General features: G+C 41.1%; 2 protein-coding genes across 2 annotated transcripts in view; one reads left to right on the top strand and one right to left on the bottom strand.

Annotated features, from left to right (window-relative positions):
• Positions 1–4765: 4765 nt before the first annotated feature.
• STBD1 (starch binding domain 1) lies at positions 4766–6492 on the top strand. The gene is made up of 2 exons (XM_074155005.1): positions 4766–5047; positions 5214–6492. Exons 1-2 carry the CDS (start codon positions 4795–4797, stop codon positions 6017–6019), a joined length of 1059 nt encoding a protein of 352 aa, XP_074011106.1. The 5' UTR covers positions 4766–4794; the 3' UTR covers positions 6020–6492.
• A 5691-nt stretch (positions 6493–12183) lies between these two features.
• The window catches only part of CCDC158 (coiled-coil domain containing 158), a 33526-nt gene continuing 21037 nt past the window's right edge, over positions 12184–24672 (bottom strand). The window contains 8 exon segments of the mRNA XM_074154999.1: positions 12184–12260; positions 13464–13565; positions 16049–16261; positions 17788–17855; positions 18748–18911; positions 20923–21042; positions 22329–22421; positions 24117–24275. Of these exon segments, the coding sequence (XP_074011100.1) occupies positions 12184–12260; positions 13464–13565; positions 16049–16261; positions 17788–17855; positions 18748–18911; positions 20923–21042; positions 22329–22421; positions 24117–24275 (996 nt within the window).

The raw sequence follows: 24672 nt of genomic DNA, 5'->3' as shown, positions 1-24672 counted from the left end.
TCAATAGGAAATATGATTAAGAGAGTTACTACACATTTATTCCATATTTTTCAGGAACCTCATCAGCCCAAAGTTGTTAAGAGCAGATAAGGAGCCTGGTACCTTGACCCTAAAACACGGAAAAAGCAAAATATGGGTGAGCCTTTAATGGATCCAAAAGAAACAGGCAATGGTGTTCACAATTTTACACCACCACCCGTTAAGAAGGTACCATAAGCACTGTGTACCACTGACACTGAGCCCAGTGAGTTAATGACTACAGGGCACGCAGGTCATGGGAACATGCCCGTGCACCACTTGCAGTGAGAATAAGAGGCATAATGTCTCTTACTATTCACCTGACTGGTGACACTGACTGCCTTGTTTTTTCACTCTGTGACAGCGAGAATCCACAGTGTAAGGACTGACAATGACCAAACACCGACAGCTGTTATTAACAGAAAGCTGCTACCTGCTTCCAACCTCACCTGTGACCTGTTCTCCTTTCTCTCCTCAGCAGAGCTTCATTAAAGCACCACTGTGTATTTACACATGCTGTCCTTGTGCTCGGGGAGAGCTCTCTGTGAACATCCATAGAGCTTCCCCTGCCAAACTCTCATTCTCAAGCTAGCTGTGGAACTTCCAGATTCCCCAGTAGTACTGCCACAGGGAATAACAGGGATCCTTAATTTGCATTTCTTTTGTGATTGTTCATGTTTCCATTTTGTTCTATTATAAAAGTAAAACTGGAAGAAGTACTGTAGACACACAAGGCTTGTATAAGAGCAGTACTCTCCAACATCCCTAATACAGCAGCTGTGGATACCATGGGATCAGACACCGGCCAGGCTCAAAAGGGCTCCCTAAATAGCATCCCCTACTGCCACTGTCGGAGCCAGAACAGTGGGATAGATACACTACGGGTCTGATTCAGCAGGGCATTCCTCACTCGCTCTTAAGCTACAGCTGAGATTCCCTGTCACCACACTAGATGGCACAGTTTACAGAATAAAATTCAGAAAGTTTGTTTGAGATAGCTGTTATTAGGAAGTCCTGGCCCACGTGCACTATGGCTGTAGAGTTGTTTGTAGAATTGTAAGAGTAAATATCCACCCCCCTGTTTTGGTTTTGAAATGTGAAAAGGGGGCAGGTTTGAGGCTCCTGATCTTAGGCCAGTCAGCTGGTAATTCTGCAAAGTCACGTGTAGCTTATTAAAATACGGTCCAGCAACTGCTATCACATTTACTGAATAAAAAATGATGCAATGAAGCCTCAGTGTTCACAGAATACTAACTTCCAAACTAATGCCACATCAGAAATGACTGCATGAACAAACTAAAATCTTGAATTAATTAGAAACAGAATTGGTAGTGTCCCTGAGACTATGAGAAACTGTTTCCTTGCCCCTTTATTGTACTGTTGTTTTGTTTGGTTCAAATGAAAGCTTTAAAAAAACATAAGGTACATTTTCGAGCATTTCTGTTAATCTGCTTTGGAAATTCTCTTAGGAGGCAGAGGTCTCCATGTTCTACAGGATGTGAGCATTTAAAGAATTCCTAGAGAGGAAGGGCTACCAAAACCCAGTGGTGAGTTACCATCTGCAATGATCTCTGCATTTGCTTCAGAACAAACCTCAGTCCTCAGCATCCTGTGAGCTCCTGGGCCATGACTCTTCTCACTTCTGTCCAGCATCTCTGCTTCTAACACTTGATAAGTGATTAGTGACTCAGGAATTTCGGCCTTAGCATTCGCCAAGAACCCTGTTTTGAAAAAAGGAAATAGAAAATAAATTATAGACATCCTAAGAGGAGTTTCAAAGCACATATTCACTGCTGCCTGGACAGGGTATCATTGTTACAACCATGACTGAACAACCTAAGACTAGTTACATCCAGCATAAATCCATATTGCCTTTGAAAGAGAAAAGGCCTGCCTTTCCTTTAACCACCCATTCCTGTTTTCTCCCTTCTGTTGGCACAAGCATTTGTGTGGATTAAAAGAAACATTTTTTAAAATTTTCTGCATTAATTTTCAGCTGGATCAGCTGGATGAAAACAAAGGCCTGCACAAGACAGGCAGTGAGGACAGGGGAGCCGAAGGGTCAGGCAACTTTTCTGCAACAGTGTGGATTTATGATGGACTAAAGTGCAATTCTACCAGGAGGTTTGCAAATTATGAAGCCTTTTAAGGTCCTGCCACCCCCATGCAGCCACTGCAAGCAAGTAATCATTGATAAAGCTGAACCCCTTGCGCACAAAAACCTCCCTCAGCTTCAGACTGTGGCTATTCCACAGCAGGCTACAAGGATGGCCCTTGTCCAGGAGACCAGAGCACTCAAAGTTTATTTGCATTAGTGGATGCTGATGGCATCTGGAAGCGACTGGGCAAAAATAGCACATACCCTCTGGGGACTACAGAGGACTTGCATGGGAATCTGGGATCTGGGTTACGGAACAGTCCTTTCCTGCCTGGCTGTGCAGGAAGCTTGTCTCTGGCGACACCTGGGTCCTTTGTGACTCCTTCTTTTCATAATCATTCAAATGCATTACTAGTAATGACAATTACTCTCTAAGCACTCAAAGCAATCTGTGTGCTTTGCTTTAGTTTCATCTGCAGATACTGGGTGAAAAAGAGGCTGACAACAGAAGAGGCTTGTATGAACATGGAAGATGAATAGAACCAGGGGAGACCTTTGCTCTTTTCTTGGTCATTAAAGCAGCGCTCTGCCTTTCATCACGTGCATTTTTGTGTCTTCAAAATAAACTGTTCCTTAATGATCTCTGTAATAGTCACTTCTAAGCTGTGTTAGTTTCTTGTCTCTTCCTTTCTAAGATGTCTTATCAAACATATTTAGGAAAAAAATACTGGGATTAGCAGCTCCAAATACTACCTCTACATCTGTGCTGAGGGCTGGCAGAAAGATGCTCTTTTACTGTAATGATACAATAATTAATGATTTTTGTCTGCCCTGCTTCAGGGAGATGACTAGGAATGATAAATTGCAGTACACACATACTACCTAAGGAACAGTAGTATGTAGGTGCCCTAACTGATAATCTCAGCTGAGCAAGGTGGTGTAAAAATACAGAGCATGGGACTGTCTCTGTTTTGAAGGCTAGAAAAAAGGAATAGGAGGAAACTGCAAAAATATCATCTACTATGCAAAGAGTTTCAGTAGTTAACACAAGCCATTACAGTCAAGTGTCTGTTTTATACAGCAAGCCTAAGCTGCTCCTTGAAGCATCAACAGTGGTAAAAGAGAGCGCAGCCAAAGGCACATTCACTGAGAAAGTGCCCAGGCAGGTCCTAGATTCTCAGCTCTTTCTTTTCACTGTATTATTGAGCAGAAGATCTGAGCAGTGCATGTTTAGCACATGCCTGAACGCATCCCACACATCAAAGTACCAAAATAGATATTTTTACTTAAGCACAAGCTCTGCACTTTGTTGGAAGAGGGCTTCAGAGAAGGTGGCTTAGGTACTGTGGTAAGCAAAGGAAAAATATTTAGATCATGAATTCTGTGTATTCCCACAGGCCACCATACACCATATCCATCAGGGAAACCGCGAAGACTGCACACTTGTGCTTCTATAAATTCGAGTGACATTTACCGTCCTGTTAAGCTGAGGTAGCACTGCTCTAAATGACACTGAAAGATTAAGAAGTTCACACACTGGAAATAGACTTATTGGGACATCCACTTAGCCATTCTCTTTTCTAATGAGATAGCGGATAAAATCTCATCAGTGGGCTTTAGAAATCAAGTAATGACAACAGCTTTGTTCAGATAAAGAGAATGGATTTTAAAAGACAGCAGTCAAAACTGAATGGAACTGCCTCCCCTAACTCCTTCTCTGGTGTTAATCTTTGGTGTTAAAAGTCTACACTGATAAACATTTTCACAGTTTGTCACTCCAGAATTACCAATTCAAAATACAAAGTCATAAGTTTCATTTACTAAATTTCTTTGGTTCCTAGTAAGATTTTTCTGTATAATTTTTTAATTTTGAAATAGAATTTGACATCATGACTTCAAGAGGAAACTGTAAAATGAAGGTAAATTAAAATAAACATGAAATATCCTCTGCACTAATGGATTCTGAAGTCCTGGTAGTCCAAAAAAGCTTCCTGAGCATAATATGGAACACAGGAGAGCAGGACAATGTTAAGAAATCCAATTGTAGTCATTAGAGTATGATGCAGAAGTTACAAAATTAGTAGTAAATTCATCTCACTTCTCAGGAATACCAGAGAAAGCCTGGATTTTCATCAGTACAAGCATTAAAAGCACAAGCAAATCAGTCACCCCGTTAGAGTACATAAATCTAACCCCATTGGCACCGCTAGAATTAAACTTCATAAACCTCTGCAGTTACTACAGCTCTAATGCTTGCCTTCACGCAAAAAGAGGGAAGAAACTCAAGCATTCAGTCTGCAACTTCTGCATGTCATCTCCCTTCATTTTTGCATTATCTGTGGTTTAAAACTCTTGCAGCACAGCTACCTCGTGTACCTTGTGCGGAGCGCCTAGCTGTAGAGACAAAATGAGGAAAGGGAAGTTAAAAAAAGGGAGAGATGGCAGAAAAGGCGCGGGGGGGAGAGGAAGAGAAAGCAAACCTTCCAACTTTTTCTCACCTAACTTCTGGGTTTTTTTATTCTGACCTGCCTTTTCCCTCCCTACAGCCCCCGCCAGGCGCCACGGGGAGCCTCCTCCCGCCCCGGGGGCGGCTCCTCCCAGGGGCCGGGGCCCGCCTTAAAGCGGCTCCCGGGGGTGGGGTGGGGGGACGGCGGTGGCCCCGCTGCCAGCGCCCGGCCATGGCCCGCGACCGCGGCCCGCCCGTGCTGCGGCAGCCCGCCGCCCCGCCGCGCTTCCCCCCGGCCGCCGCCGCCGCCCTCCCCGCCGAGGCCCGCGGCTGGGGCTGGCTGTGGCCGGGGCTGTGGCCGGCGCTGGTGGTGGGGCTGCTGGCCGCCCTGGTCGCCTGGCTGTGGTACGGCGGCGGTGACGGGCGAGGCGAGGAGGGCGGCGGGGGGTCCCCGCAGGCGAGGGGCGAAGCAGCCGCGGCCGGAGGTACCGGGCGGGGGCGGTGCGGGGAGGGTCGGAGGTGGGGGGAGCCGGTGGTGGTCGTCGGTGCGTCTGGGTCTGCCCAAGCTGCCAGCCAGGGCTTGGGTTTGCTGCTGCTGAGCTTTTCTGCGTTGTTTAAACTATTCCCGTTTGAATTCCGTGTCGTTTTTAGAGGGTCTTCTGGGGAGCGATGAGCAAGCGCTGCTGGAAGACAAGGCTGCTGCCCTGTCCAGCCCTCAGAAGCCAGGAGAGGATCTGGCAGCTGTACCAAGGAAAGAGCTTAACCACGTTCCAAGCGGTGGAGCTTCAGGCAAACCTCTGGAGATGGAGAAGCTGCTCCCAAAGCAGGGTGTCACCGACTCCAAGGAGCATCCAGCTGATGGGCATGGCAGCCAGGCAGGCAGGTTGAGACCCCAGACGGGACAGGCAAGTGATGGATGGTGCGTGATGAACTTGGCAGGAGCCTCTGGTGATGTTTGTAAGGACAGAAGCAAGGAGCAGCTGGGTCAGCCAGCTGAGAGTACGGACCATGAAGAGTGGGAAGTTGTTTCTGAGCACCTGGCCTGGGGGGAAGCTGGCAAGAATGGCAGCATGGAAGACCCTGACAGCAAGGAATGGGAACAAGGAGATTGCCCCGATGGGGACTTGAAAGCAAAGAGAGTTGCAGCTGTGCCCCCCATGTTTCAAAATATCCACGTGACTTTCCGCATACACTACATCACGCACTCTGACGCTCAACTGATTGGAGTTACTGGTGACCACGAGTGTCTCGGCCAGTGGCACAGCTACGTTCCCCTCAAGTATGACAAGGATGGCTTCTGGTCTGAATCCATTAGTCTGCCAGTGGACACCACAGTGGAGTGGAAGTTTATCTTGGTGGAGAACGGGAAGGTCAGACGCTGGGAAGAATGCGGTAATAGGACCCTGGTGACTGAACACGAAGACAAAATTGTTCATCGGTGGTGGGGACACCATTAATGGGATTTTGGAAGCTGCTTATCTGATGGAAAACCTGCTTAGTTTAATCACAGAGCCCCTAAACTTTCCCCCCTTTTCAGTAGAAGACCTTCTCAAGTGCAGAGCTCTGTAAATCCCGTATCAAACCTGGTTAAACTGCGTGACCAGCAGATCTCTGCCGTCCCCTTTAGGAAATCATTTGGCAACCTGAAAAATCAACTTCAAGTGTGTTCTGAAGATGCGCAAGGTAGGCTATGAAGGCACGAGCAGCATTCCAAGCAGCTGCCTGTCCAGGGAAATCTGGACCCTGGACTTGAGTTTGTGTTGCTTTGAGTGGGGCTATGGGATGCATCTTTGTACCGACTGCTTTGGGCTTTGGAAGCTTACTAGGAAGTGCGGTTACCTACACTGTAGTAGGAACTGAAGTGTTTTAACTTATGTAATGTGTTAAGTAAACAATAAACACTTTCAGACTGACAGTCCCTTACAACTTGACCAGTGAACTGACTCATTTTAATAACCTTGATGGAAGCGAGTTACTTGACCTGCAATCTTAGTGCTAAAGAATTCCTGAAAAGTGGAGTAACAAAGGTTTAACCCCAAAGTACTTCATGCTCTGCTCCCTACTCTCCAGGAAGCCCCTCAGCTCAAATGAAGGCTTGGCAGATCTGTCCCTTTTAGTCAGATCATCCTGCTAAGAGGAGAGCAAAGGTCAGAAAGGGCTGTCTGGGCTTAATGAATTACTTTGTCGGGGTGGGAGCAGGCTTTAAAAAAACCTGGACTGCTGTCACGGCTAGGGAATAGGATTGTTTCTGAAATAGGTGGCATATTCTGCCTACCTAGGAACAATACCACAGTACTGCTAGCAACTACTTAGCTTAAACTTCTATGGTGTTTGTTGGTTGGTTTGTTTTTTTTTTTCAAGACGAGGATTTTCAACACAAATTTATTTTAAGTTGAGGCCTTCTGGTAAGCCAGATGAGGTGGAATACTTCCAGCTTCAACCAGTTCGTATTTTTTTTTTTATACGACAGAGCAGAGAGCTGCTCTGCTTGCCTGCTTTTCCTATTTTTGGTTACAAGTACATGATGCCACTTCAGCAAGCTCTTCTTTCCATCCTGAGGAACCTAGCTCTAGCTTACAAATATCACTTCCCTGGAGTGAACTTGGTCTGAAGAGCACAGTTTTGTAGGAGTTCTGGAAGTGCGTAACTTAGCACTTTGGTTTAGAAGGTTTACTTCAAAAGCACATTGCTAGTCTAATTGCCTCTGCTAATTCTTTCCTGCTATGCATGGGGGAGCTGTCTGAAGATGTGAAATAGAATGGATTTTGGGAGATGACCTTCAGAGGCTTACCTCCTGCATGTAGTGGATAATGGACATCCAGTTGGTGGGACAATGCTACAGCTGTGAAGAACAAGTGTCTGAAATGTCATTACTGGGACTTCAGCACCAGCTGTTTCATGAAACATCCATTGGGAGTGGGCTGGGCTGGTGCTCATGCAGGCATAGCCACAAAATTGCTAAAAAAAAATCTTGAGGGGATGGGGAGTGGCTGTCGAGAGGAGGGTGAAGAAGGAGAGAGAGTAAGGCAAATTAACAACTGCATCTGCAAGTTGAAGTTTTCCTGCTCTCTTGTAAATCAAGCCCCTCCCAGCTGTTGCTACGGCAGAGCAACTCGTTCTGTGGGTCAGTCACTCCTGCAGACACTAGTTTTGCTCTCTTCTTGTCTCGAGCAACCTAAAGATTCAGGTGAATAAACTTAATTTCCTTCAAAAGACTTTTTATAGAGGAGAACAAGGTAGAAAATGGTGAGTGTGAGCTAAACTCAAGGCTGACTGTAAGCTTTTTGTTAACTGCTTGTCCAGGATAAAAAGTACCCCTGTAGCTACTTCTGTGTCAGAAGCGTTGCAGGTCTGGAAGGAATGTGGTGTCATTTCTGGCAACATGATTTAAATGGAAGACAATGGAGCTGACAATTCAGCAGGTGGTTGATGCTGCTTCAGTGGTCTTAAACCCCTGCACAAGGAAAATAGCACATAGTGAGCATGCCCTGGGTTGAAAAATAAATATTAACATGAGGCTCATCTCATTTTAGGGGCTACTGTTTCACTGCAACAAATACTTCTGCTGTTTATTATGACTATGCTTACTGTGTATAAATAGAAAGCTCTTTAAGTTCACCACTGAGGACACAAAACATTTGTGTGGGTTTCAGTCAGTATCTTACAGCTTTAACTGAATAGGTAAAATTCGCTGGAACGAACAGCTTGGTACCTTCATGGCGTTTTTTACACTTAGCTTTTCTAACAATAAATTTAAGTGAACAATATACCTAATATACAGTTGATCTTTAGAAATCACTGAAGTCAAAGCAAAACATGTTATTTCAAGCTGTTTACAATTCTTTTTTCCCATTAATGCAAGCTCTTCAAATAGTGAGATACTGCCAACTTAAAAAGCACTTGTCGAGTAGTCACTGCCATTTGAGTGTATTTATACACACATTGTCTGAGAAGATTAACTGTGGTATTAGATTAAGATATTCATTAGAAAGCCACTTAACCTACACTAGAATAGATTCTCTAATGCAATGATGAACATGTTTCAAACAGACTAACCCTAAGAAGTCTCTCAAATTAAGAACAATTTTTTTTTTAATTAAATACCCTGCACTTTGATCCCCCAGACAACCCATATAGACCTCATGATTGCATCATCTTGCTGAATGATCAAGCAAGGTTTCTACAAAGACCTGCACTGCACTTTTGCTGTAACCTCTAAATTTTCATGCCATTCACAAAACTGTTTGCCCAGCAGGACCTGTGCTATGTAAATTAAATGTTATTTGTATGGTGAAAGCAAGAACTCTAGATTTCAGTATTATTGGAGAGACTGATTAGTATTTACTCTGAGTTTACAGAGGTGATTTCTCACTATTGAACAATCTATTCACTCAAGCGTGAAGGTGGATTTAAACAAAGTTGCCTTGCTGTATAAAAATGATCATGCTAGAAAGGGCTGGTATCTGTCTAATACAGTGTCCTGGCTGTGAGACTCGTGAAACTATGTGTGAGAAACAAGCTCTTGTTGACATTCCTACGTGGATGTAACAGCCTAGCAGCCAGCGGCTGGGGATATCGAAAAGTAAACAATGAACTGTGTCACTCACAGCTTGGCAAAGCCAGAAAGACTGCAACCAAAATCTGCCTTTTAAGTTCACTTGCTCATACTGCTGACAACAAACTTCTGACAAACTGACAAGTAGGTTACTTTTAGGTGAAATGCAATCTAGTCCTATTCATGAAGTAGTTCAGTGTACAAATGCTAAATGCGGCGCCTGGATGGTAAGCTGAGCAGGCACCCTGAGGCTGGAATGGGTACTGGGCATAAACCAGTTTAAAAGTCACATACAGAAACCTGCATTGCAACTTGTTTGCCTCCTATTCACTTTGCCGGTGCCTTTGCAAAAACCATGCCCATCCCACATTCTCCCTGGGAGTTGAACTTACTGTCTGGAGTCTCTCCACGTGATCCATTCAAAAAAACATTAGGCTGGCATTAGGTTTTCTCTCTAGGGGACTGGTTGCCATCTGTGGTGTCCTGCCGTGGTCAAGATTTGCCTAACAGTCCTCCCATCATCTGCCTGTGTGACATGGAATAACAAAGTGCTGTTCATGCTGCAAAGTCCAGGATGTATGTAGCTGCTATAGGGGGCCCATGAGCCTATGACCCTTTCACCTTGCCAGGCCAATTCTTTCCCTTCTGCTGTTGGCAGGGAGGAAGCCCAGAACTGTTCCCAAATCCGCTGGATTCCAGCACAAAGATGAGAAGCTGCCTTTTTGCTTGGCAGGTCTCCCTTCTCTCTGGCTACTTGCACCTCTCCACCTGCTCCCTTCCGTTCTCACAGTCTTTTGAAATTCTTTTTAGCTTGGCTCCTCGAACACAACTGAGAGTGCACTTTTCATTGACCTTTTCCAGCCTGCTGGGCTATGGGGTGAATACATGCTCTCATTCTCTGCACCTCACCCTTTTCTTATGAATACCTTGGTAGATCTGTCAAATATGTATAACAAGTCCAAACTGTAATACACAAGCCATCTAAAACAATCCTTTCATTTTCAGTACCACTGAATCCTAGGGAAGGGGAGATATCTTTATAACATGTTAACTAAATTTGCAACACTGTTGCAAAAAATGTCAAAATCCATGGGAAAAAAAAAGTATCAGGAAATACAGAAAATTACCTGAATTAAAAAATATTGTTTACAATATCTGAGGACAGCTTAGGAACAACTCACTCATCTCTTCTTCCCACACAAGACCACCTCAAACTAAAAAAACCTCAGATTTGATCTACTCTGAGTATAGTTACATTGCTTTAAAGTCAACAAACCCCAGCTTTTACCTGCATGGCTTGTGCTCATGAGGATACTTTTGCTGAGCCATAGCTACAAATCATTGGGTTTGGACAAAATCATCAAGTAAGCCCCTTCAATTCAGGCATGGCATTCCATGCTGCCACAAATCCAAGGCAATAACTGCTTTTCAGAAAGCAGATAATGAGGAAAAACACTAACACTAGTGAAGCTGCCCCACCAGCACCTCCTGCTGACCCTGGGGATGGTCCGCTTTTCTGTGCTTGGGTATCCATTTATTGCAGCCAGCCATCTTGCCCCTCATTTTGTTAGAACCGTATGGAGCAAGGACTCCCCTGCTCCCGGGCCAGTAGCTTCACTGACCAACATCTCAGCCAGCCTTGCCAGGCTCTGAAGGGGCAGCATTAGTACAAACGCTCCCCAGACAAAAATTGAATGGCAAATTCTGCAAAAGTACTCAATTTGGGATGAATACAAAGCTCTTTCTCCCCTTCTTTTCAACAACTATCTTGTTCCCTGCGATCTTGTTAGACACTAATGAGGCTTTAAACATCAATCTGATACTTTAGTGATCCTGTTCATCTTATTACTTTGGAATTGTTTTTAGCATTGGATAGTCTTTTAACTCTTTTAAACCGTAAGTCATTTGCCCAGTGCTGCAAAATCCTCAAACGTCACAAGGAGGTTTTAAAATAAATTCATGTATGCCAGGTGTGCTCAACATGCCTTCCTGTTTATTACTAAATCTTACACTAGGAATGGCCTTTGAAAACATTATTCTTAGGCACCCGTACTAAGGGAAGGTTGTCCGTATTGGTGACTCAACTGAGGGCATTTTGGAGACCAACTGAAAGCAATTTGCCCAGCTAGTTTAGCAGACTTCTTAATATGAATGGTGGAGCATGTTATTTAAGTCATATTAGACTGTTGTAGGAAAAAAAAAAAGTCAGTATAGAGCCAAAATGCTTTTTTTTTTTTCTGCTTAAACTTCACCTATTTTAGTTTTTATATAGGGACACGGATCAAAGGAGGACAAAAAGTCCCAAACTAGGAACATACACAGCTTCAGCTGTAAGTCAAGATACAAATGCTACACTTGCAAAGCTAATCCCAAGGCAGACCGTGGACTCTTCATTTGTACTATGAATCAAGCCAAATATCCCAACAAGCAGTGAAAATTACATAAAAAAATACTACTTGACGAGATAAAAAGATACCACCTCATGCTTAAAGGAATCATGGTATAGGATGAAAAGCGTGCAGTCTTCCAGATGTAGGTATGTGGTTCAACACTTTATCTCAACATTAACCAGGAGCCACGGGCAGATTTCCTGCTTCTATTGGAAACACTTGGCAGTTCTGGGACATCCAGATGAATCAGAATTTATTGAAGTGATAACACGAAGTACAGAGGGAGGGGAAACCAATTTATTTTAGAATTTAAAAAAAAAAAAAAAAAGCCCAACAAACCATTTCAAAACTAACCTTCTAAAAACAGGACCTGAAATGGTGTGCAAGATCCAGAACACATAGAAATACTGGAACTTGAAGCAGTGAGCAGTGCCCTGTGGCCAGTGTCCCTCACAGCACACCGCTATTGAAAATGTATGCCAGTGAAAAAGTCCGCATTTAGAGGTATTTCTACTCCTCTGTACTTCCTACTCATTTAAAAGTAAAAACTGTAAAGAGTGTCATGGTTCCAGGCAAGAATTACAAAACTGTAAGAACTTTTTATTATGAATCTTTAAAAATATATTTTAAACACAATGTACCTACGTGAAAGTAATCACTAATGTATAAGGTTTCTTCACTTTGCTAGCTTCTTCTTCTTTTCCTTTGCTTTCCTTCTCTTCATTTCCTGAGTTCTGACCATTGATGACATGGCTGAAAATAGCAGCAAGGAGGGATTATCTGAACACCACCTCATGTTAAAATGACTGAGGCCTCAGGTGCAGACACCTGAAGCTTTGTAATATCCTCCTGTACATTATACTGTAACTAACCAAGCCCTTACAAATGCAACTTTCATTTGCAATTCTTTATATACAAGGCGTTAACAGAAAAGATAAACGTAGTTATAAACAGGCACCACCCCACCTGCTTTGTGAAGCCAAAGCACCAAATGCTGGAGCAGTGGCGAAATGCCATTGATTTCAGAATCTCTCTTATGGGATGGTGTGAAATCAGTACCTTTGGTCCAACGCTCATGGAAATGAGTCTACTTAGTGTGTACATAAAAGGGTTTCCACCTCCCTCTTTTATATAGTAACTCTTGATACATTAACAGATATGAATATATATTTTTATGTGGATATAGAAAAAGGGCAAATTGAAGATGTTAATGGATGGCAAAGAATAAAAATGAGAAACCTCATCTTACATCAAATAGAAATAATTTGATTAGTTTTACTTAAATAAGGTCACTTGCATATCCCTGACACGTGTGCACTGTATGATGTGGGGAAATAATTCCTCAAATCTGTGCAGCAAGACTTAAGGGGGCAAAGGGGAAGCAACTGGAATGTGCAATAAGAAAAAGAGCAGAGAGAAGAAATTCCATCTCACTTGGCATCCTGCCACCACAGCAAGTTCATGAGCATTTTACCAGTGACTTCAAAGGGAGCAGGAAGAGAACCTGAGAAGTTCTCCCTCATCACTGTGGTCATCTCAGATCTTAAAAAAGCTAAAGAGGAAAGGATATGCTTCTGAGGCCACTGCTGGGAAACTACATTTTTGAAGTCTACTGTTGTCAGAGTATCTTTCAGTTTCCACGAAAGATTGATCAGCTTGTTAAAAATTTCATTTAATTGGATATGACAGCACACGAGGGCACCCCTGACCAGCTGCCATGTTTGAAATGCTAAGGATCTTGAAGCTTATTAGAGTTAAGGGGCTGAGCAACAGTGCATTGTGGAGTTAATCTAATTACCTTCCAGGAGCAGATTAATGTAGGAGTGGGTACTGCTAGTAAAAAAGGCACATCTGAAGAGACCTCATGCTAACCACAGGTAGTGCTTTGGCAGGTAACAGGAAGAGTTTCTGGAGAGTGTGGGTATTTTAAATAAAACAGGAATAAAATTCTGGCACCTTGGTGTTTTATCTGCAATGATTCCACCAGGTTTTTCAGGCTTCCCATCTTGTCCTGTAGCCTCTTAGGTGTATTCTCACTTGTTTCCACGGGCTGAGAAGCTAGTGAGAAAATATGTTACCATAGATTTTTAAAAAAGTGATTATAAATTATTTAAACATTCAATCTAAAGTAAAGTTCTTAGAAAACAAAATTTCAATCAATAAAACTTCCAGTAGCAAAGAAAATATATAAGACGACAAGGTTATTAACAGAAATTTATACTTAGTGGTATTTCTGTTCAAGTGAAAATACAACTGCATTTCTTTTTTGCCTATAAATTACCCCATTTGGGGAACAAAGAAAAAGTGCTTTATGTTACTAAAATAGTATTTATGCCCACAATTTTTAAGTCCCTCTTTGCCAGTAAAACTGCAAGGGTTGTACAAAGGAAAGCAGTAGTGTCAGTTGCATTTTACAGATGGAAAACTAAAGTTCAGAAAGGTGCAACTTACTAAAGCCGGAAATAAAACCAGAAATTCCAGGTCTTTGAATATTCAGACCAGTGCAAAATTCAATAGGCATTGTGCCTGTCTGACTGAACACCAACACCCCCATACTGACATGGTCACACCAGTACTTTACAAACAACTAGTCTCCTGGAGCCCCTTCTGACCAGAACTTGGGACTGTTTCATTTTTGCTGAAGTGATCAATCCTCAAATAAAAAAAGCCAAAAAAAAAAAAAAAGGAAAAAAAGCCAGAGATGGAGGTAACTGGCTGACCAAATTAAAATTAACAAACAAACCCGAAACCCCAACACACATCAAAAAAAGAGTGATTCCACTTATCTTTCTCTTTGAAAAGAGTGATTCCACTTATCTTTCTCTTTGAACTAAACCACGACTGGCAGTTGACTGAAAGTCACTGTTGTGACCTGCTAGATCTCCCCGGTCTACATGGAAACAATTTGGGGTTTACGTCCAATTTCAGAGCTATCCACACCACAAAGCCTGTGTGTTTCCTCAATCAGGTGCAATCCAGAACTGAGGCTCATTACGGGACGGTTGTGTTGCTCTACAAGTTCAGAACTTTGCATGTACTCACTCACGTAGCCAGTTTGGTGCTTTGACAGGGAAATGCCATGCACATTTGTGCTCTGCTTATGAACAGGCGTTTCTTAGTTGTTAAACATGCATTAAAAATACTGATTAGCTAACAAATAGGCAGTTCATCTTTGCACAGCCAGACAGCTGGGGGAAGCAAAGGTCAATGAGAAACAATGATAATGTTCTGGTAAGGATGACTGCTCAGCCCAGCTGTTTGAGACACCACTCTGCATAAAGAGAAAATCCTGATATTTCCAAAATGCAAAAGATAAGTGACTGAGGAGAAGTCTCCGTTAATAAAATAACAACACAATACAGACATGCTAAAGTTAGGTTGAAACTACAAAGAAATCCCACCTGAGAAGCAGGAAACATTAGTCCTTTTGGTTATGGTTAGATTTTTGCCTATATCAGAACTAGCTCAGAGCTAGGTGTACATCTCTATTACACTCCTACCTGCAGTGCTTATGTCTCCTCTAAGAGAAATGATATTTTCAGACCTTGCAAAATAGAGAAATGTAATGTTTAAAAATGGAATTCAGTCAGTATTATTTGAAAATGTTGTTGCTTACCTGCTTTTCCTATTGCATCTCCTCGTTTTGGGGTCTTTCTGCCACTTAAATGTTATAAAGTAGTCCTGACAGCCTGGCTCACTGGTAAGTAATTAATAGACCACCTTGAAAATGTTCATCATCCTCACACGTATTTTGTGGTGCAGGAAAGCTTATTTTCATCACTTAAGAGCTACACAGACACAGCCTTACATCAGTGTTTTCAGTAAACCCTAGAACTTTTCTAAATGAGTTACAGGAATCACAAAACTATTACAAATATTAATATTAGGCAATTGTGTTGCCTGTTACTGCAAATACTGATGTTACACATCCCTACAGCCTATTTACCTGAATAAAGCAATTTACCAGTTCTTAAATTTAGTGGTGTATGGAATTAATCTTCTCTTTTCTTTGTACAGTACATTAACTAACTGCTACATTTTACTCACAACTCATCACAGAAAAAACTTTCTACTTGAACAGAACTGTGACAGGGCGAAGGCAGTCTGATGTAAGCAAGAACAGGTCACTTTTAGGTAAGTGGGCCAGAACCACTAAGGCAGAGCTTTAAAATGAACCAACAGTTAATTATGTTTCAATAAATTTGCATACTGTAATTGCACTTGCCAGAACCACAAACGGAAGATCAATCCCGTGTCAGCCCCGTACATTTGAGAATTGCTACTGTTTACGTTCAGCAACATGGACGGATTCCATAAGCGATGTATTACAAAGGTACATGAAAAATAAATGCAGTATGAAGTACAGGTACCACAATCATAACCTGTAAAAGACTGCATCAGTGCATGATGGTGGGAATCCACTGGTTCCTATAGAATTGCTGAACGGCTGAATCTAACTTACAGTTTGTAACTCCCTTACTGTGCTGGCTGAGAAGAGACCCAGCCAAGCTTTTTAGGCCAGTAAATGGGACCAGACTTACTTATCTGTGGGACTGTGTCTGTGCCCTCTGGAGAGCCAGCCTTCCTTGTGGACGGTCTGTGCTCTGGTGAGGCTCTGGGGCCAGCTGCAAGGTCACTGGGTGGAGAAGTTAACAGCAAGTGTACTGGAGACCTTTCTCTGTATCTCTCCTCCTGAGATACCTTCTTGGGGGAGAATGTACAATGAGGAGCTGCTGAGAAGGTGGATGTACCTCCTAGGAGATATTCAAGCAAAAAGCAGTGAGCACATACCTGAAGAGAAACCCCATACCAGCTTTGATGTTATCTTTGTAACAGTTACAGAGTTGGTTTCCCTTCGTCACTCTTTCCTTTCCACTCTTCATTAGTAGCCAAGGTAGCAGGAGACTACAGCCTCTTTGCAAAACGTGTTTGTTTCTGTTAAAGTGATTGTCACGTGAAGAATGGCCACTAAACCTGCCTAGAAGAAAGTAGGGCCTGTTTTTTTTTTTTTTTCCGCTGGCTACTCACTCTATGTTTACTCCAAAACAGACTGATAGGAGTATGACAGCTGCTAACAACCCAAGACTCCCCATACCCTACCTGACTTGGATCTCATTACCTAGGTATAAGAAGCAGAAAAAACAATGTTGCTTACACAGGTCTGCCATTTCCCTTCTTTCCAATAACTGATTGATAGGCTTTGAATTCCTGGCAGAAAGAGAGTCATAAGGCAAAGAGAAAAGATATGCACAGAAATATGCAATCAACACACTACGTGACAGATTTTCGTATGTATGGCATGCAGTGTGTGTGGAAAAAAAAAAAAAAAAAAAAAAAGATTTACTACAATTCTCTTTTTCTTCCCACAATCTGTTTCCTTCCTACTAACACCCCTCCTGAGATGCCTTGAAAATAATTCACGGGGTTTCTAATGAACTCCCCTTGTTCAACTACTTCTCAAGTCTTCAAAGCAGCATTCTTTACATAGAACTATTTTGGAAGCCAGGAAACATCCCTGGATGTTGCAGTAGGTTTGCTAGAAAGCTGAGAGTAACTACCCAGGAGATTTTCTTTAATATTCAGAAATATAAAAAGAGGACCCATAGTAGTTATTCTTCAGGACAAACAGAGGAGTTCTACCCTATCTCTGAAGCACAGTGGCTTAAATAATAATAGAGAACAATTAAATATATCACCACCTGCAGGAAGTTTTCACAGAAAATTCACATAATGGATAATCTACGGGTAAGAAAACAGAAGGCAGCTAAGACTACTATCTTCAAATGCTGATGCTCAAAGCCATATCCTTGTATTTCTGTTTAGGTTACTAATTTCATATCACCACATTTTAAAAGGTACTGATGACCTAGTGCCTGGAAGGAAATAAATGGAATTTTCAACGACCTGATTCCTCTCAAAATCACATCCATATTTCGAATCCTAATACAGAATTCAAAAGCCTAAATTTAGGCACCAAAAATTTGGCAATATTATCCATGCTATTTACACAAGACTATTGCTATTCGTGAATAACTACCATGGAAGATACCCATTTTAGGTGTACTGGTTATCAGCCTCCATGGAGCTGGTTTGCAACAAGATACAGATTTTGCAGTAAATGCAATACAGACTTTGTAGTAGCACCTGCTAAGAGCTATTTGAGTAAATCACCTTGGAAAATATACTGTATCTGGACTATATTTTCTGTAAAATTCTCTAGTGTTCCAGTTCAACATTGAGAGGGGACATTCAACCTCACATGCGGCCAGTGAAAACTTACCAACGGATGTAAAGGGCAGGGTAACATCTTGGGACTGAGGATCTCCAGTATGTAAGCATGAAGGATCCCTGCAAGCAAAACGATGGCAAAACTTGCATTCTGGGAGGATTGTGCTAAGTTTGGGTAATGCTAGCTAACCTCCACAGTGAGAATGTGAAGCTCTCATATGTAACCTCCAGATTTTATACATGTAAATAAAAAGCAAACAATGCAAAAGCATTCCAGAGCTCGCTCTTAAAGGGATCAAAGTAAGATCAGAGCTTTGTTTTGTAATTCCCAGGAAGCTTTTAGCATTATGAATAAAACAATACGAACAGGCTCAGGACTGATGCTGTATTTAAAAAGCCTTAGAGACCAAATTGCAAATGAGTACTTTAAGATGCAGGTTACTCAGCTAAATGAAAGCACTTCTCACCGTCCAACAGTATCCTTTTCCATGATGCTAGTAGCAGAGTCTCTAGCTGCAGCCTCCCTCCATGGAAAAACATACTGTTGTCAAAATCACAGCAAAAGCCATGCCAGTAGGATCAATGCATTTCATGGTTTTAGAAGATAAGCTTGTTTTTAAAACAGAGCGCAATGGCAGCCACATTCTTATAGTGAAGAAAAGGCATCATAAAATTGTTATCCGAGTTAACTAAAAAAAGTCTATTAGAGCTATTTACATAAGGCAGAATAAGAATTCTAAAGGAAAGCAAAAGCAGAAACTCCAAAAAGCAAACAATAAAGGCAAATGGTGTAGTCACCTTCTATTTCCCTACCACCTAAAGCATATGAGGAACCTGGCAAACAAAGAAGCTTTGGAAGCTTTCAGATTATCTCAAGCTAACTCAGAAACCCAACTTTCTTGCAAAAAGGCACCCTACACTGCTCCTGAAGCATGTGAACGGCCAGATCATAGTTTTAGAAGGCAATACACATATACAGCACACAACAGAAATAACAGTCTATTACTCTTACACTGTATTCCTCATGGTTGCTAACGGTGATTTTCTCCCACCATTGCTGGATTCCATGCCAAGACCCACAGAGGGAATGTCATTGTCTGAGCTTGTTAATTCTTGAAGAATCCTCTTTAGATCCTGCAATGGTTCCTCCTTCAAAATGCCTGGCTTGGAAGGCATCTAAATAAAATCATTCCGTTACAAAGTATTTATAAATGCACTCTTTTTTTTTGATACTTACATATACTCATCCAAAGTCACATGTTTTCCTCCCCCACCACTCTTGCCTTACCAGTTAGAAACAGGGCAGATCTTTTGTAATTTTAGTTTTAGGTGGAGGCTAGATCATGGTAACTTGAAGACTGTCAAAATACTCTCTGAATATGATTGCACTCTGGAATTGCGTCTGGAAAGTTATCTAACAGATGTGTAAAGTGACTAAATATGATTAAGGGAGAACACAGGTAACACCTGTATTTTTAATAAATGTTGTAAAAAAGTTATGACTACTGTTTCAAGGTCAAAAACATTAAAATAAGCCTTTAATTATGAAAGCTTCCCTCCACCCAATACAACCATGACCTTTTTCAGTACTTGGAACCAATAATCTTTGCTTATGTGAGAACTCTGCTTTCTCTTTTTTAACCTGTGATCCCAGGTATTACTGTATGGTACAGAAACACAGCTCTGAAGACAGAAATACCAGTATATCAGGGTGTTTTCTAGGCACTCATTTCTGTAACACTCGAGTTGTCTGCAAATATAAACCACTTTATTGTCACAGCCATACTCTAAGACGAAGTGCAATATTATTCTCATTTTACTGATGAGGACTTGAGGCAAAGAGCTGGTTCAAAGAATTAGTCTTTCTGTGAAGAACTGGATTTTTCAGACTACTCAGCACTTCACATATTCAAAGCACTGCTCCCACTGACTTACGCTTCATCTCTGGATGGAATTGGCTAGAAACATTTTGCTAACATGTTTAGATTGAAAAAAAAATGTCATTTCCAATGGAAACACACTAGTTTCAGCACAGCACAAATCCTCAGCTTCATAATAGGTCAATGTGATACTGAGCCAGACCAAAACCTTCTTTCCCACATTCTGGCTAAGAAACCAGGCTATCGACCAGGGAGGGTCTCCAACTCAAGTGTTGGAGTTGCTTCATTTTGTACAATAACTCATCATGTAGGAACCAGGAAGGTTCAAGTAGACCCTGAATCAAGTTCTCCTACAACCTGTTAGGTTGTCACCATGGTAATACATTAAAAATCGGTCCTTTTTTCTTCTCTTTACTCAGAAGTATGAATTGATTAACTCAAAGAAAAGAGAATGGGAGTGCCTGATGCTGCAGGGATTTCACAGAATTAAGTATCCTTTGTTCCTTGATGTGAATGTTTGTTACCACAACAGAAGTAAAACAGAAAATATTACCAAAAAATATCTGCACTAACTTGTAGTCTCCTACAGACTTTGAGGTAAAAATTAATGAAAAGACCTCTAGTCCCTTTTGAAGAATTATATAAAATCTATACAGAAAATACAAAAGATTTTTTTTTGCATGAGAGGTTTGAGTTGATGCTTTCTGTAATGAAAAATTAGAAAAACAATAGCATCTAATTTAAATCTAAATGCAGATGTACAAAAACAAAAGGAAGGAAGGAAGGGCAATGATGTGTCTTTTAGGATAAAATTGGTCAAAATCAGTGAAGGCCAGCTTGGAGAAAGATTTAAGTATTAAAAGCTACTACAGGTCAATCAGATGATGAAATTCATCAGGAACTATGTACAAGTCTATTTTCACTGCCAAATGTAAGTGATTTACAGCAATTAAAGTACTAGGAAAAAAAAAAAGTGAAACCCAAACTGGTTACAGATCAGTACCTTCAATGTTAGTAATTTATAAACATTATTGGTGATAGAGGTGAGATAAATTCCTATTAAAATCTATAGATTTTTTTATTGTCCAGGTGTTTTTTACATATATTTTGCAAATGGAAAAAAAAGAAAATCTGAAAGGCCATAATGTATGAGAAGCTACAGAAAATTATTTAATCTTTGGTGTTAAAAATTCACTCTTGGACATTACCAAACAAGATGCTTTCCCATTTAGAAATTCCATGTTATTTTTTATCTTTGGAACATCCCCGTTTCCAGTGCAGCTTCCCATTTTGGGGCCAGTACTCACCCAAGGAGCACAGCTGGCCAAGTTCTGGGAAGGTGGAATGACAGCAGAGTGCAGGTGGGAAAGAGGGACCATGTGCCGCAGCTTGCCTGAAGCTGATGAGTAGCCTGGGCCCTGCAGCTCCTGCAGAAAACCATTAGCCAAGCAGAATAAGCACGTATATAGCTAAGGAGAATAAACAGGTAACAACAACACACCCTCTGTAATAGGGCATCCCTTTTAGTCTTTTTAGGTGTGCTCAGACATAACCTTTCCAGTGACTGAACTGGGTGCAAGAGTGGCAGCTTCACTTATTTTCAGAATTTTAACCATGCAAGTGGAGGACATCTCCGGGTCACCACAAAATTAAACTGTCCCTCAGTTCTTGTACCTTTTTTTACCCACTTGGGTGAGAATTTCTTTTGTTTGAAGATGAGATTCCCCACCTTTGCTGTTGTCCATATTAATTACTTTTTGTATTGCTTATGTACATTTGTATTTTGAACACAACATTTCGTTTCTCACTCAAAACTAGCAACTAAGACAGGTCACTAAAATTAACAATAATTTTTTAGGACAACTGTTCCAAGTGTACCATTTGTTTATAGTAGTAGTTTCATTGCAGCCTTAATAGTCTACAGTTATAAATAAGGCAAAGGTAAATAATAGTCTCTATTAAACTTATTAGTACAGATAGAGTTTGGACTAAATTCTGGGCTCTTTATAGAGATACTGGCTTTATATTAATGTACTATTTCCTCTGTACCCTATCTTTCATTAATGCTATATAGCTCCACAGATGTCAATTATATGTCTTCCTTTTCCTGTCCCAGATGCCTCATGATCATATTTTCTTTCCCCTTGCCAAAATCTCTCTTTGCTTCTTAAAAATTAATGATTTTTTGGGCTAAGTAGTTAGCATAATCAAATTAAACCCAGAGCCCTTGTTTCCAGACTGTATGTAGCTTTAAGGCTGCTGGTTTTATTTCAGGCCTGAAGAAGGATGTGGGTGCCCAAAACTTTGTTAGTTCTTTCTATTGCTAACAGCTACACTAGTAAAAGGCATCCCTACAGACCTTGTCTCTCTAATTCATTTTTCATAATAATGCCATGAACATTTCTAGCTTTTATTTGCCTAGGGCCACAATAAAACACTGAAGTGTCACTGAAACCAAACTTTAGCAGAGGAAGCATATGGTCCAATATTCCTGTGGCTGTTTAGTTTTTTTGTTGCACTTGCTGTATATAGTACTTCAAAGTAACTGAAATTATGGACATGACTTGTGCAGCAACGAGGCATTCCACGTGAAAAAAGGTTTCAGAATACAAACTTTTTAGAGTACTTTGCAACAAACAAGGTTAAATCTAAAGTTAGGACATGACGTAAATGCATCTAACTTTATACCTATGCTTCTCAGTAACTTACTTACTTTTACATCTAAAGTGTGCTGCAGTCTGAAGCGCATGGCTTCTTGTTCCTGACACTGGATTATGCACTGACATTCTGCAAATTGCATGGATGCCTGTAAGAGAGGATAGAAGAGGCGTAAGTTAATTTTGCTAACTTACTGTGGATTAGTGTCTTTCCTGTTTTCTTTCCGATCAAGAAACAACAAGGTACACATACAGATGCTGTATCTATCTACTGCTATCAGTATAGAAATACTGCAAGATGACCTTTCTTGATAGGCTTACAAAAGCAACTGACTGGTTCTGTGATCCTCGTAGCCATAATATGCAGACCATTCTATCACAGAAGGGAGCTAATCCTGTCAGGGACAGTCCTACACATACTGAACACCTCTAGGATTAGGAAACTCAACTGTGCTAATGAGGCAAAACTATACTCTAGGTTTTTAAAATGGGTGGCTGATAACTTTGTTGACCTGTCTTTGCTACGTTGTTATATACTCCTCCTTCTTTTAAAAGTTTACTTTGAAACGGTGTGAGAAGATCTAATAATGTATCTATTTTTCATTGTGTGACTATCGGATAGCAAGAAGAAAGTAAGCCCTAAGCCAAAGCACAAGAGAGAGATACCTTTACAAACCAGACTGCTTTTATCACTCTAGCAGAGTTCCCTCTTCTGTTTTAAACAAAACCTGTCTGCATTTCTGTGCTTCTTTACAACTGCCACTAAGGCACAGGCAGTGTCCCTGAGGCACTGTGGATGTATGGTTAAAAGCAGCAGCTTTTTGAACATTTAACTCCAAATCATTAATGATGAGCAAGATGGCCAATTACACTTTATGATGTTTATACAATGGATGCTCCACAATGGTATGTACTAGCATCCTGTGAGAGGACATAGTACAAACTTTACTAATTTCTAAGAACTGTTATTTAGTGTATCACATGTGCTAGTTTTCAGTGAGCACCTGTCTCCACGGTGTTTCAGCTTCTCTCTCAGTTGGCCAGGACTGTACACAATGACATATATTACAAAGAAAGTTGTTTCCAGCATCAAGCATTTAAAGTAAGAAATGCCACATGTGGGAGGAAGTATCACAATTATTTTTATTATATTTTTTTTAAGTAATAAAGCAATTTGAAAATTACACCTTACATGGAAATTTACACCCTGAAAAACTAGAATTCTGAGCAGCTAAAAAGGAGTCTTCCTTCTGGAAAAGCAGCAGCTTAGCTGTAGGGCACCTGGGATTTATGTGCTAGTCAGACCAAACCACAGAACCTAGCATTATGAGTCAGGTATGTCAGCAACAGGAACCTCAACTAAAAAAGGCAAATGAAACAACACGATGTTCCTAAAAATTTCCCTCACCCTGAGGGGCCCACAGCTGCCTAACTAAGGTCCCAGAAAGCACTGAGCATGGACAAACGTGTTGACTCAGTGTGTGACCACACTCAGTTCCAGTCTCTCTCTCCAGGGAAAGGAGCCGTGCCAAGAGCCAGTGGAAGGTCTGGAAGGTCAATCTACTGCCTGAAAGGTCAATCTGCTTTAAATTCTCTACAGTTTGTATTTCCCTGAGCTAGTAAGGAGTAAATCAAGAATTCTCTTAATGAAAATAGAAGCCTTTTACCATTAAAAAAACAGAAGACAGTCTTAACTATAGACATCTCTTCAGGTATGTTACGGTACATGTAAATAGGACGTGCTAAATACAACCTAGGTAAGAGGTCAGATGTTTTCTCTTCCCAAGTGACTGTAGAAGAAAACACCCAGAAGTCTCACTGAACTGAAAGCTACCTAAAATTACCTTATCAAGGGCTGTCTCCATCTTAGATATTTTTTCTTTCAGACGTTTGTCTTGTGATCTCAGGATCTCCAGTTCCCCAGCAATCTTGGTATTGTCTGCTACAATATAGCTCAATTCTTTACTTAGTTTATTATTTTCTTTTCTGAGGTAATGCTTCTCCTGAGTTCAAGAAAAGGACAACAAAAGTACAAGTCAAGAATTTGTAATTACCTACATTATACATACTTGTTTTCTGCAACTCTCTTTTCTCTTTGAAAGATCTGAATTAGCCCTTTCAGAAGCTTAGCTAATTGCGTCTTGCAGAAAGATGAGGTTTTCAACAAGAAGATAGGTCTTATAAAAGAAAAGTACAATTTGACTGGTCCTGATGAAGTAACATCTCAGATTTTAGATCCATTTTGCAACTGGAATTTTAAGCTTTAGGATCCACGGGATCCAAAGCCAGTAAAGGAGGCGGACAGACTATAGTAAACCGATATAAATGATTATTCGGTAAACTCCAGCTATTGATTACAGAACGATTTCTTTGTCACAGAAAATGCTAGAAAGACCTCAA

The sequence above is a fragment of the Numenius arquata genome, chromosome 10 (assembly GCF_964106895.1).
Source record: "Numenius arquata chromosome 10, bNumArq3.hap1.1, whole genome shotgun sequence".
NCBI classification, from domain to species: Eukaryota; Metazoa; Chordata; class Aves; order Charadriiformes; family Scolopacidae; genus Numenius; species Numenius arquata.
Note: the sequence above shows the minus strand (reverse complement) of the source record. Positions and strands in the feature narration are given on the sequence as shown.